This window comes from Odocoileus virginianus, chromosome 1, assembly GCF_023699985.2.
Source record: "Odocoileus virginianus isolate 20LAN1187 ecotype Illinois chromosome 1, Ovbor_1.2, whole genome shotgun sequence".
Taxonomy (NCBI): Eukaryota; Metazoa; Chordata; class Mammalia; order Artiodactyla; family Cervidae; genus Odocoileus; species Odocoileus virginianus.
Window position 1 is genome coordinate 50837173 of NC_069674.1, and position 12755 is coordinate 50849927.

A 12755-nucleotide genomic window follows, 5' to 3' on the forward strand; every position below is an offset into this window, starting at 1 on the left:
AGGGCGATATATAAGATTTTGGTGAAGCAGGAGTTCAGTGCAGTCAAGCGCTTCTTTACAAGAGATTTTCTGCTAGTCACAAGGAGTTGATGTCATCATGAAGGGTTTTAATGCTTTTCTAGATATGAGGAGCTTGCAAGGATTAAGATCCTGAAATCAGTTCCTAAAAATATTTCGATATCCTGAAAATATCAGTTCCTGAAAACTGTCTTAAGACTTGTTCCACCAGTTTCCCTGGAGCTCAGAGTGCCTCAGTCTCCACCCTGAACTCCCTCAGGATGCGCCAAGAGCTGCAGCAGCTGGAGTCATCTCCACAGGGGCGGACGGCAAATGCCCTCAGCAAGCACCAGTTCCTAGTTGACAGATTCAAGAAGGGGCTCTCCAGCAGATGTTGCCTTGTGGGAGGGCATAGTGTCAGAGCTGGAAAGAATCTTATGGACATGTTGTTCAGCATTTATCACCAGGGGCAGCCGGGTGAAGTCTTTCCAGAAGCCCTGGAAAGACCTTCGTGCTCGGGGTCCTGTGGTGACATGCGGGCCCCTCCATCTCCTCTTCGCACTTGATTGAAGTCCTGTAGACAGAAGACTGCTGCCCAGGCAGCAAACACTCAGCAGTCGTCCCCCGGCTCTCTTACAAGGCAGGAGAGTGCATTGTACATTTTACAAAGGTTTTTTTCCAGAGAGAATGAGACAGTTAAGCAGAAAATTCAATTAACCATTGTGGCACAGTGAGATTTTTGTAAAAATGCAACTTTATCTAACTTCCCAGAAGCATCTTTGCCATTTAAGTTATTTTTATTTCTTCACTGTAGTATGGTCTCCCTAAGGGTAGCTATTATCTTAAGATCCTTAAGGTATTTTCATTAGATCTTGATAAGTACCCTGATTATTCGATTTATCCAGTAGTTACTAGCTATTATACAATGCATTGGAGTTTATATTTTACAGGAAAATACACACATTTATCTATGTCATCATAATTTTGATGTTCACTCAGCTCAAAACTAGAGTGATTCTGGGAAAGCCCTGCAATTTAATGTTAATTTTAGTAATTTGTTTTTCCCTATTAACTATGCCATAGATAAAATGCTTATGTAAAACTAAGGTTTTGAAAAATGGTATCTCGTTTCATATAAAGGCTGTATCTTTATGAGCAAAGTGATATGAAAAAACCACAATGTATAATTCAGGTATTTAGGGCCCCAAATCTCTCATACTGAAAGAAAAATAAGAAGATTGAAGTAAATTATGTAATGTCCCCAGCTCCCCCCCCTCACCAACTCTCTTCCTTGTAAGTTTCATTTAGACTTAGACAAAATCGTTTGGGTCCCGTTCTAAAAAATAGAACTGTCCCCTGATTTTGACTGCCTGATGATTCTGTTGAGCTTGGTCATAACCTGTGGGTCCTGGTCCCAGAGTGCTAAGGCTCTGTGCCTTGTGCCAGGCTCTTTATCAGGCACTTTATCCTTCTGACTGCAAAGTCACCACCTGCCCCATGCCTGGCTGCCTTTCCCAACGGCCTGAATGTTACCCGGCAGGTGGGGTGCTGACTGACACATGGGCTAGCTCCTGAGACCAGCTTGGAGAACTCTGTCTATGCAAATTACTTAAGGGAACTTTTTTTTTTTTTTACTTAAGGGAACTTCTAAAAGGAATCAGGGCTCTAATCTTGGGCGATTTTGGCTTACTAAGACTCAGCAAGGCCCGAGAATTTGTCTTTGAAAGAAACCTTCAAAGGTAACATTTAGTGCTGTCAGGGTAGGGAAGTACTGATACCACTTGTTTCCAAAATCTACTACCCAAGGGTTTCATTTTATCTTTTGCAGAGACTGGAATGTACACTGAGTCAACCCTGACTGCCTCTCTGGGCTCTTGCACTAACCTGCTGCTGTTTGTCCGGCCTTCCTTGCGTGCGGTGTTAAATGTAGAGTCCACAGACTCAGAAGGGGCTTCTCAGGTGGCTCAGTGGAAGAACCCACCTGCAGTGCGGGAGCCACTAACCCCTAGACACGGGTTAGATCCTTGGGTCGGGGTTAGATCCTCCACAGGAAGGTCCCCTGGAGCGTTGGGTCGGGGTTAGATCCTCCACGGGCAGATCCCCTAGAGGAAGGCATGGCAGCCCACTCCAGGATTTTGCCTGGAGAATGCCATGGACAGAGGAGCCTGGAAGGCTACAGTCCATGGGGTCGCAAAGAGTCGGACAAGACTGGTGACTTAGCACACACACACACACACACACACACACACAGTGTACACAAACTAAGAAATCATTCAGGTCTCAAATGTTTATAAACTAGTAGAGTTAGTGATCATAAAGACTTAATTTTTTTTTTTTGAATGAAAGGATATATATTTTATAAATTTATTTCCAGGCGAAAAAAACCAAGAGGAAATTTGATTAGGTATGCCTCTGTTCATATCACATTTTATTACGTTTATTATCACTGAATCTCCTGTCTCAAGCATTGGATGCTAATTCTTTGAAGGTATTGGTTTTATTTTCATCTCTGTTGCTACCTAACACAGAACTTGACATATAATTAGTCAGTGAATGTTTGCTGAGAGAATGTATGATTGAGTAAGAAGTTAATAAATTATGTCAAAGAATTGCAGTGGCTGCTTTTCCCACCCTTTCTCTAAAGCTGTGAATAAATTAAGGATTTTTTTTCTTCCAATGATAGGCAAAGGAAAATCCTCTAAAAACAAATCTTGAACTCATTACCAGATACTTTCTGGATCACTTTGGGAATATTGGTAACAATGTTACTCAAGAAACACCAATCCCTGCACTCTCAGTACCAAAGAAAAGTAACAAACTACCATGGAGAAGCTCAGAGACTGCTTTGATAAACATATATGACCTTGCAGATGAAGATGAGAGCTGGAGAACATCATTGTCAGAAATAAGTAAAACCAGGTATCTCTTCTCATTTATACTGTGGATTAGTTTCTTATTTCTTCTGTAATAAATTGTGATAAACTCAGTGGCTGTAATAGGGTTCTCCAGAGATACATGACCAGCAGAACCAATAGGATATATAAATGTGTATAGGTATAAATGTACATTGGTTTCCAAGGTCGTGCTAATGGTAAAGAACCCACCTGCCAATGCAGCAGACGTTAAGAAATGTGGTTCGATACCTGAGTTGGGAAGATCCCCTGGAGGATGACATGATAATCATCCTCCAGTTTTCTTGCCTGGAGAATCCTATGGACAGAGGAGCCTGGAGAGCTACAGTCCACAGGGTCTAAAAGAGTCAGACACTACTGAAGTGACTTAGCACACATGCATAAATATATGTATGCATAAATGCTATGTATTTAAAGATTTATTTTTAAGGAATTGGTTCATGTGGTTGTAGGGGCTGGCAAGTCTGAAATCTATGTGGCAGACTAGTATGCTGGAAGCTCAGGCAGGTTTTCTGTGTTACAACCTTGAGGCAGAATTACTTCTTTAGGAAACTTCTGTTTTTTTTCTTAAGGTCGTCAACTGATTAAATGAAGCCTATCTATATTATCTAGGATGATATCCTTTACTTAAGCAGCTGATTGTAGATATTAATCACATCTAAAAAATATCTTCATAGCAACATCTTGACTAGTGTTTGACCAAACACTTTGGGAGCATAACCTAAACAACGTGACCTACAAAACTGAACCATCATGATGTCCTAAAGTGACACCAATTTATTACCTTACAGTTCTGAGGTCAGAAGTCTAAAATTGGTCTCACTGGGCTAATGGCAAGGTGTCAGGAGGGTTGGTTCTTTCTAGAAACTTTGAGGGGAGAATCTGTTTCCTTCCTCAATTCTAGAGGCCGCCTCCATTCCTTGGCTTGTGGCCTTTTCCTCTGTCTTCAGAGCACATCCCTACAACCCTGCTTCTGTTGTCACATCTACTGCTGACTCATCCTCCTGTCTCCCTCTAAGAAGGACCCCTGTGATTATGCTGGGCCCACCCAGCCAATCTATGGTAATGTGCCCATCTCAAGGTTCTTTCTGTTTATTTTTTGCTGGAATATAATTGCTTTACAACATTGTGTTGGTTTCCTCCATACAACATCGTGGGTCACTTGTATGTATACATTTATCCCCTCCCTCTTCATCTCAAGAGTCTTAACATAGTCATGTCTGCAAAGTCCTTTTCTTTTGCCATGTAAGGTAACATATTCACGGGTTCCAGGGTTTAGGGTGTGAACATCTTCAGGAGGCCGTCACTCAGCCTCCTACCCTCTGCGTTTTCTGAATCCCTGTCATGGAGCACTGTTATTTTTCTCCAGAGGCCATGGGAATGGACCACTTTGTGATGGAGGATACTTATGATTTAAAATGTGTAATTTAATTTCCATGATTCAGAAGGTGCAAGGGCTTCCTTTGTTTGCATGTTCTTAAAGACGGGTATAGAATTCTGAAAGGCCATAGAACACTGGAGAGATGAAAAAATCTGAAAAATAAGTCCTTTTGGAACTCAGAAAAAAAAAAATGAATTGGCATTCTTTTTTTAAAAAAACTCTTTATTTGTTTGTTTGCACTGGGTCTTACCTGTGGCACGAGGATCTTCAATTTTTGTGGGATCTAGTTCCCCAGCCAGGGATTGAACTTGGGCCCCCTGGATTGGGGGTGCAGAATCTCAGCCACTGGGCCACCAGGGAAGTCCTGCTTTCTTACTTTCTTAAACATACACACACATACACGTGCACCATCTTTCTTCCTTATTCTTTCTCTCTCTCAATGCCAAGCAGCCCAAGAAAAGAAGCTGTTGCCATGCCCAACTTTGCTGAACTTTAACTGGGAACACCAAGTTTGTCAAAGGTCTCTATCCACCACCTTGAATGGTGTGCAGTAATGGGGCTCCACCCCTTTCAAGACTATACCATCGTTCCCCATTATCCATGGGGGATACATTCCAAGACCCCCAATAAACGCCTGGAACCCTGGTTAGTACTAAACCCTATATATACTACAGGTGGGGTGGGGTGGGAGACTATTGTATTGAAGGGCGACAGTTTTCCTTAATCATTGGGGTCTGGGAGAAACAAGGATGCTCTTTATGTTGACAATTCAAGGAATCCTAGCATCAGTCATCAACCCTGATTTTGTTTCTTGGTTCCGGTCTCATTCTGTAGGCCAGACCTGCCCAGATACAGGAGTCTGCTCTTTTCCCTTACCTTTAATGATAAAGCTGGTTAGAAATCACCACAGATTTGTGAATGGGCTTACTGTGAGTGCCTGTGGACTGTGCAATTTATTATTATTGCTAACGATTTCCCTTGAGGACTCTGTTTTAATGCAAATATCCCTTTTTTGCAGACAAGACAGTCTTGATGGGGATGTACTTGGTCATTTTGTATCATCCAAAAGGTCCTTGCACAAAAGTAGGCCCATAAAGACTGTCCCAGGTGAAGGCCCCCCTGTGGCTTCTGCTTGGGAGAAGATGGACAAGCTTCCAATGTCAGAGCCTTCCTTGGACACGAAGAGGATGGGAGAGAAGGTCAGGCCAAAGTCTGGGCTGATTGTCCGAGGCATGATGGCTGGGCCCGTTGCCAGCTCCCCACAGGTGGGCTTGATGCTTGAACTATGAGCATGATGAGCTATGAGCTATGAACTATGAGCTATGAGCTATGATGCTTGAACTTGATGCTATGAGTGTGGAAATTGAGGATAGGCATGGCTTAAGGGGTGCTTGGGTTTATTTAGGGTGCCCCACAAGACAGCTCCAGAAGGGAGGATATATGTCGTGGGATGGGCAAGAAGAAGGGGCCTTTTATCATTCCCTAGCTCTCCTGCCAGCTCCCTGTGGGGCCATGGCCTCGTCACCTACCCTTCCCTCAGTTTACCCATCTTATCAACCAGGTAGTTACCGTGGTTCTATGTTCCTTTGCCGAGTGAGAACACATCGACCAAGGTTTATCTTTGCAGTTCAGGAGTGGGGGACCCAGCCAAGTCTAGAGAACATATTTTTGATTTTTAAAAACATGATAGTGAAAAGAGAAAAAGAAATCCCAATCCTTATAGTTTGGTTTTGCTTTAAAAAAATTCTAAAAATTTAACACCAATGTTTTACAGTCTCCCTTAAAAAGAGGCGATGGTAGGGTCCTGTCAGATGAGAAACTAAAGCAAAGGAGAGGATGAATGTAAAAGGAGTTTGTAAAATGAAAGAGAGACAGAACAAAGGAAAATCAAACACCAAACTCATAGTGTGGTGTCCGTCAAATCAGGGAGCCTGAGCAAACCAAAAGCAGGGCATCTGTGTCCACGCTGGTCACCCCCACTCTTGGGGCAGCATGTGTACACGCGGGTGAGGCTTCAGGGGCCAGCACTCTTCTCCCAGTTCATCTGGAATTAAAGGCAAAAAGCAGTGGACCCTCTCTCTGCCCCTGCCTACATATTGTGAGACGTTCAGACAGGGTCTTTAAAGGTCTTTTGGACATGGTCTCTTTGGCCATGGTCTTGTTTGTTAGACCAGGTGTCCAAGACCCCTTTGAGATCTGGAATTTCATGGCTCAGAGATGGTCATGCAGTTGGAAAAGTGAAAAGTTTCTTTATTGTCTTTTCAGAAAACTAGGGGTATTCTTTACTGTTAAATCAAAGCTAGACAAGTTGTTTCTTAATGTGGAATCTGAAGCTATCCCAATGAACTTTTTGTGTGTTATCAGTTTTCATTGGTTTGTCTTGCACTTTGAATGAATCTTTTACCACTGCATGGCTTAGTAACATGATACGTTGGTCACGTGAAAGTTATTGTTTTATGAAGTTATATAGAGCCTCTGAATGTTGACACATTTCATTATACAAGAAACCATATAAAAAACCACATTTGTTAATGTCATCACTCAACTCATCAGAAAGTTTTTAAGTATCAGGAAGCCCTTGAGTTCATAATGGCAAACATGTTTCTCCAAATTTTGATTTTTAAGGTAACTTGTACTTGATCACTGGCAACAATGTATCATTTGTTTCCCTTGAGTTCAATTTATTTTCAAGAAAATGCCTGCCAAATACCTGTCTGAATTAACCATAGTTCATCTGTCAGTGGTTCCATGAAAAATAGTAGCAAGTTCAGCTCGCAACTCAGATGGCTGCATAGAGGGCTTTGCCTAGTTACAGCCTTCATCATCTGTATCCTGCACAATGTTTATATATACCTCCTACTTTGCCACAGACTATTAAAGAGATGTCGTTAACACAGGATCAAGATCGGATGCAATTAACATTTTCTGTGCATCAGCATGGACATTCTTAAGTGAAATTAGCATTTTTATTGTAAGTGTGGTTGAATACCTCGAGCAGTGGTATAGTTTGATGCCGCTGTCTTGATTCATGCTAAAGGCCAGCAGGTTTTCGCACCAGTGCTTTTGGACCATCACTGCAAACATCAACATAGTGAAAAAGGCACATCATATCTTATTATATTAACAAAAATAGTTTTGAGCGCTCTGAAAGTGTTTGGGCGCAGACCACTAAGGTTGATGGGCTATACTTGGAGAACTGGTGGACCGGATGAATGTTAGCGTCCTGTCGTACCATGACTTACTCTTTTTATACATATTTATTTGTTTGGCAGTGCCGGGTCTTAGTTGGGGCACGAGGGATCTTTGATTTTCATTGTGGCATGAGGGACCTTTAGTTGTGACATGTGGGATCTAGTTCCCTGACCAAGAATCAAACCTGGGTCCCCTGCATTGGGAGCGCAGAATCTTAGCCACTGGACCACCAGGGAGGTCCTGCCTACCATGACTTTCAAATCATCAAGTCTGTGCAGTTCAGTCCCCTTCAGTACTGAGGTGTGAGGCTTGGACCTCCTTTACTACTGAGAGATTGCTGCAAACTCCTCCCCAAAGGAGAATCTGTTCTCCTCTGAGGTGTTCTTTTCTCCTGGGGTATCTGAATCTTGTGAAGGCAGAATTTCCCCAAGGTTTCCTGGAAGGTGTCCTGTGGACTTTTGAGTGCCTTGGCCATACAAGAGAAAAGAGCGAGGTTTGCTAGGTATTGCATCATTTTTTACTGCCAGGTCCGCTCTGCACTTTCGAAGGCTGAGTAAGAGGCTGGGTTCCCTGCCCTTGGCCGGAAGTTTGGGTCTCCTTGGGAACAATGACTAATGTTTTCTTTGCTCTGTGGCAAGGGATGCCCTGGGTGGCTTTCGGAGGAGGTTTATGGTGCCTAGTAATTTCCACTGGGTGGGAACAGGACAGAATTAGATGTTCTTTTTTTGGCACAGGCTTTACCATTTGGCTCAGGATTATTTCTGGAATTGCTGAGAGGTCCAGAAAAAGCTCAGCAGGTGTATTTTTGTCTCCTCCCTCTACTCCTCCACCTCAGATGGGTAACAATGTGTTCCCATTTCACTGGTTAATGATTGATAGAGAGGACGCTTCAGCTGACTCCTCTGAAGTTCCTTCATTTTGGAAGTGAGCAAGACTTGATTGCTTACTAGGTATAGGTCACTGAACTGGGAAGTCCTGGGGACACCAGAGAGGAAGGAATAACGGCCCCCATCACTTGGTCTACTGGCAGGAAGGGGTAGGGCCATGAGTATGCGGAGACAGGGGCAAAGATACTAAGCAGTAGTGTTATAACATTTGCTGGCTGCTTCGAGGGGTTGGCTCTGTGCTACTGCCATTCATGGGTCTGGGTCTCTTCTTTAGCCCTCACTGTGATCTTGTGGGAGGTCAGCACTGCAGGTCCCCAGTCCTTTATCCAAAACCTTTGGGCCAAACGTGTTTTGTAATTTAGATTTTTTTTTTAAACTTCAGAAAGGAAATACAGTGCATAAACCACAGAACACCTGAAGTAGGGTTTGGTATAGCATCCCATAAACAAGACATATCTGCCACAAAACATATGAATATTCATGCTTGAAAAAAGACCCCAAGGGAATTCCCTGACAATCCAGTGGCTAAGGTTCCTCACTTTCACTGCTGAGGGCCAGGGTTTGATCCCTGATCAGGAAACTACGATACCCCAAGCCCCGTGGTATGGTGGGGAAAAAAAAAGACTACAAGTAACTTCATAATAATTAAAAAGAATTTGCCATAGGAATCCAACAGAAATGTTCATTTTTTAGATGTTTTGGGGTTTAGAAATTACAGATAGCAGGTTGTAGACAGATTAGATTATAGGAATGGGAAGTGAGGGACAAAGAAGTTCAATGACTTGTCACAGGGGACATGGCTAGCAGGTGGCAGTTCAGGAGTTAGAACACGTCTGACCCTGGAGCTCTCTGTTAGGGGTATGGGAGGGGGCTGAGGCATGCTCCCGGGGTTTATGCTCGTGGGGTGCTGTGAAAGCAAGAGAGAAGTGGGGCCCCTGAGAGTCTCCTCAGAGGGTAGGTAGAATTTTAAGAGAAGGAATTGAGGATGGAAAAGACATTCCCTGGGGAGGGAGCATCATAGTCTAGAAGTAGGTTATTTCCCACCTCCCTCCAAGGGGATCCTCACCTCTGCTTCTGTCCTTGTCCCTTTCAGGATTCCCTCCGCAGACGCTCGCTGAGGCGGTCCCCGGCCTTGAGCAGTGCTGCCCAGCCTCACAAGGAAGGGAGCCCACAAGAGCCCGAGCTCTCTACTCACACTTCCAGTTGTCCCGCCCTGCCGGAGGGACCAGCTTCCAGCACCGCCCCCACCTCTAGGAGCCCCCGGGGCCCGCTCATTGAGCTGGCCAGGGAAAGACGGAGAGCCTCACCTGGCAGCCCGCCTCACCTGCCAGGCAAAGGGCTACCCCCCAGGGGGAGTGGCAGGTGGGGAGACCTTTCCGAAGACAGTCCAGCCATGGACGGTGGCTCAGAGGCCAACAAAACTGCTTCGAAGTTCTCCCTGTCCAATGGGAATGTCCTGATGACCCAGGAGAGGCCGGAGGGAGTGTTTGAACGGCAGGGGAGCCAGCCCCCATCCCTCAGGTGAGTGTGCTGTGCCCAGGTGATGGTTTTTCAGAGAACCGTCCAGTCCTGAGTGGCTCCCTGGGCTCCGAGTGTGGCTGTGAAGTGGGAGAGGTGATGCTCGTCACCCCACCAGGGAGAAAACCGCCTAGAGCCCACACACCAGGAGGCTTTGGAGAGGCTTCCTTGGCTCTTCTTACTTCTTCTCAAGGGTCAGGCTGACGTGGTATAAGAGGTGTGTGGAGGCCAGAGGTGTGATGGTGAATCAGCTATTACAAGGCTCTGTAAGGGGCAGTTTTTAAAAACCCTATCCTGAGTCCTTTTGTTTATTCTTTCATAGTGGACCTTGAGGATTCGTACACTGGTTGATTTTTGAATGTTAAGCCAACCTTACATTTCTGGAATAAAACACACTTGGCTGTCATATATTAATTTTACTCATTGTTTGATTTAATTTATTAGTATTTTGTGTAGGGTTTTTGTATATAAATTCATGAAGGAGACTGGCAAATTTCCTTTCTAGGAACAACAGCCTTGTTAGATTTTTATATCTAGGATATGCTAGAAGTAGTTCCTCTCTCTTTTTTTTAAATAGTCTTGAATAGTTAGTGTAAGATTGGTGTTATTTCTTCCTTAAACATTTGAGAGAATTTTCTAAGCATTGAATTAAAAGGTTTTAAATTATGAATTCAAATAAAAAATTTTTAAATTAAAGTTATCTTTAATTAGTTATAATTTTTAATTAAAGTTATCTTTTAAAATGTTTTAAAAATAGCATTTATTTCTTAAAAGTTAGCATGTGCATAATAGGAAAAAAAACACAAGAAGCAAAAAACAAAGTCATTCATAATCACAAGTAGTTTAGCATTTGTTTATCTTTCTAGGTATCATTTGTGTATTTTCACAACTAAGCATCCATTTTTATGTATAATTAAAATTTTCTATTTCATTTTGTGTCAGTTTTGGCAAGTTGTATTTTTCCAAGGAATTTAACCATTTAATTTATATTTTAACTTTATGTATATAAAATTGTGTAATTATAATGTCTTCTTATTGTCACTTTAAAGTCTGTAAGATCTTCAAGATTGTCTCTGTTTCCATTCCTGATGCTGGTAATTTGTGTTTATTTCTCAACTAGTTTTAGTAGGGGGTTGTGAATTATATGCTCTTTCTTTCAAAGAGGTAACTTTTGGCTTTGTAGGTTTCAGTTCAGTTTAGTTGCTCAGTCGTGTCCGACTCTTGTTTGCTTAGACATTTTTTGGCTAGTTTATTTGATATGTATACATATAGAATTATTATAACTTTCTGTTGGGGACACTTTTCTATTATTATGAAATCTTTCGTCATTTCTAGTAATGCTTATTGCCTTAATGTCTATTTAGGAATAGCTACCTCAGCTTTCCTTTGATTCCTAGAACTTTCCTGGTGGCTCAGACGGTAAAGCGTTTGCTTACAATGCGGGAGACCCGGGTTCAATCCTTGGGTTGGGAAGATCTCCTGGAGAAGGGAATGGCAACCCACTCCAGTATTCTTGCCCCCCCCCAAAAAAAGGGGGCTCAAAGAAATATTTGGGCTTCCTGGTGGCTCAGATGGTAAAGTGTCTGTCTGCAATGCTGGAGACCTGGGTTCGATCCCTGGGTCAGGAAGATCCCCTGGAGAAGGAAATGGCAACCCATGCCAGTATTCTTGCCCCCTCTCCCCCGCAAAAAAGGGGCTCAAAGAAATATATGGGCTTCCTGGTGGCTCAGACGGTAAAGCGTCTGTCTGCAATGCTGGAGACCCAGGTTCGATCCCTGGGTCGGGAAGATCCCCAGGAGAAGGAAATGGCAACCCACTCCAGTACTCTTGCCTGGAAAATCCCATGGACAGAGGAGCCTGGTAGGCTATAGTCCATGGGGTCGCAAAGAGTTGGACACGACTGAGCAACTTTACTTTACTTTACCTCAGCTTTCCTTTGACTAGTGTTTTTATGGTATATCTTTTCCATCTTTTTACTTTCATTTATTCATATTTAAGGGTGTCAACTAAAAGCCTTTGGGGTTTATCAGGCTTTCCCCTTTTAAAAGCTAATTATTTAAACTGAACTGAAACAAAGCAGAACAAAAACAGGTTACCCATTTTTCCCACCGTCTACCCACCTCAGCCTTCTTCTTTTGTAATATCTTTTAAAGCTACAAATTTCCCTCTAAGTAATGCTTTGTCTGTATCCCACATGTTAATCATATATTTAATTTTATACATATATAATTAATTAATCATATAATTTAGTTTAAACATTTTCTCATTTCTGTTGTGATTTATTCTTTTGAGTCATGGGTTATTTAGACATGTATCGACTAATTCAAAGCCTTTGGACTATTTTTCTGGTTATCTTTTTGTTGTTGATTTCTAGCTTATTTCTACATTGTTCATAATATATTCTCTATGATTTCAGTCCTTTTGATATTAAGATTTCTTTATGGTCTAGTGTATATTTAAAGTTTATCTCCTATGGGCAGCATGTATTTGGATTTTTAAATCTTGTCTGATAATTTTTTGCTTTAGTTGAAATAATTATTGCATTTGCATTTTCCTTTTGCTTAAAGAACTTAACTTTCTGTAGTATTTCTTTAACAGATATGTTACATTTTTTTCAATTTTTGTTTAGTGATGTCTTTATTTTGCCTTTATTTTTGAAGGATATTTCAATGGGTATAAAATTCTAGATTGGTGGTTTATTTTTTCAGGACTTTAAATATTCCATTGTCTTATCTTTGTATTACTCTTTTGAAGGTAGTGTGTCTTATGTTTTGTTTTGTTTTTTTCTTTTTTTTTTTAACCTCTGGCTGCTTTATTCCCCCATCTTTTAAAATTTTCTCATTCTTTGATGTCAACAGAGCTACTATA

The 12755-nt window shown here is 42.2% G+C and overlaps 1 protein-coding gene across 5 annotated transcripts in view; it reads left to right on the top strand.

The window, feature by feature from the left end:
* The window catches only part of MINDY4 (MINDY lysine 48 deubiquitinase 4), a 126882-nt gene that overhangs the window by 24041 nt on the left and 90086 nt on the right, over nt 1-12755 (top strand). For all 5 annotated transcript variants that reach the window (XM_020901668.2, XM_070468154.1, XM_020901666.2 and 2 more), the window contains exons 3-5: nt 2681-2916; nt 5309-5555; nt 9463-9890. In XM_020901668.2, coding sequence (XP_020757327.2) covers nt 2681-2916; nt 5309-5555; nt 9463-9890 — 911 coding nt within the window. The remainder of the gene's footprint in view (nt 1-2680; nt 2917-5308; nt 5556-9462; nt 9891-12755) is intronic.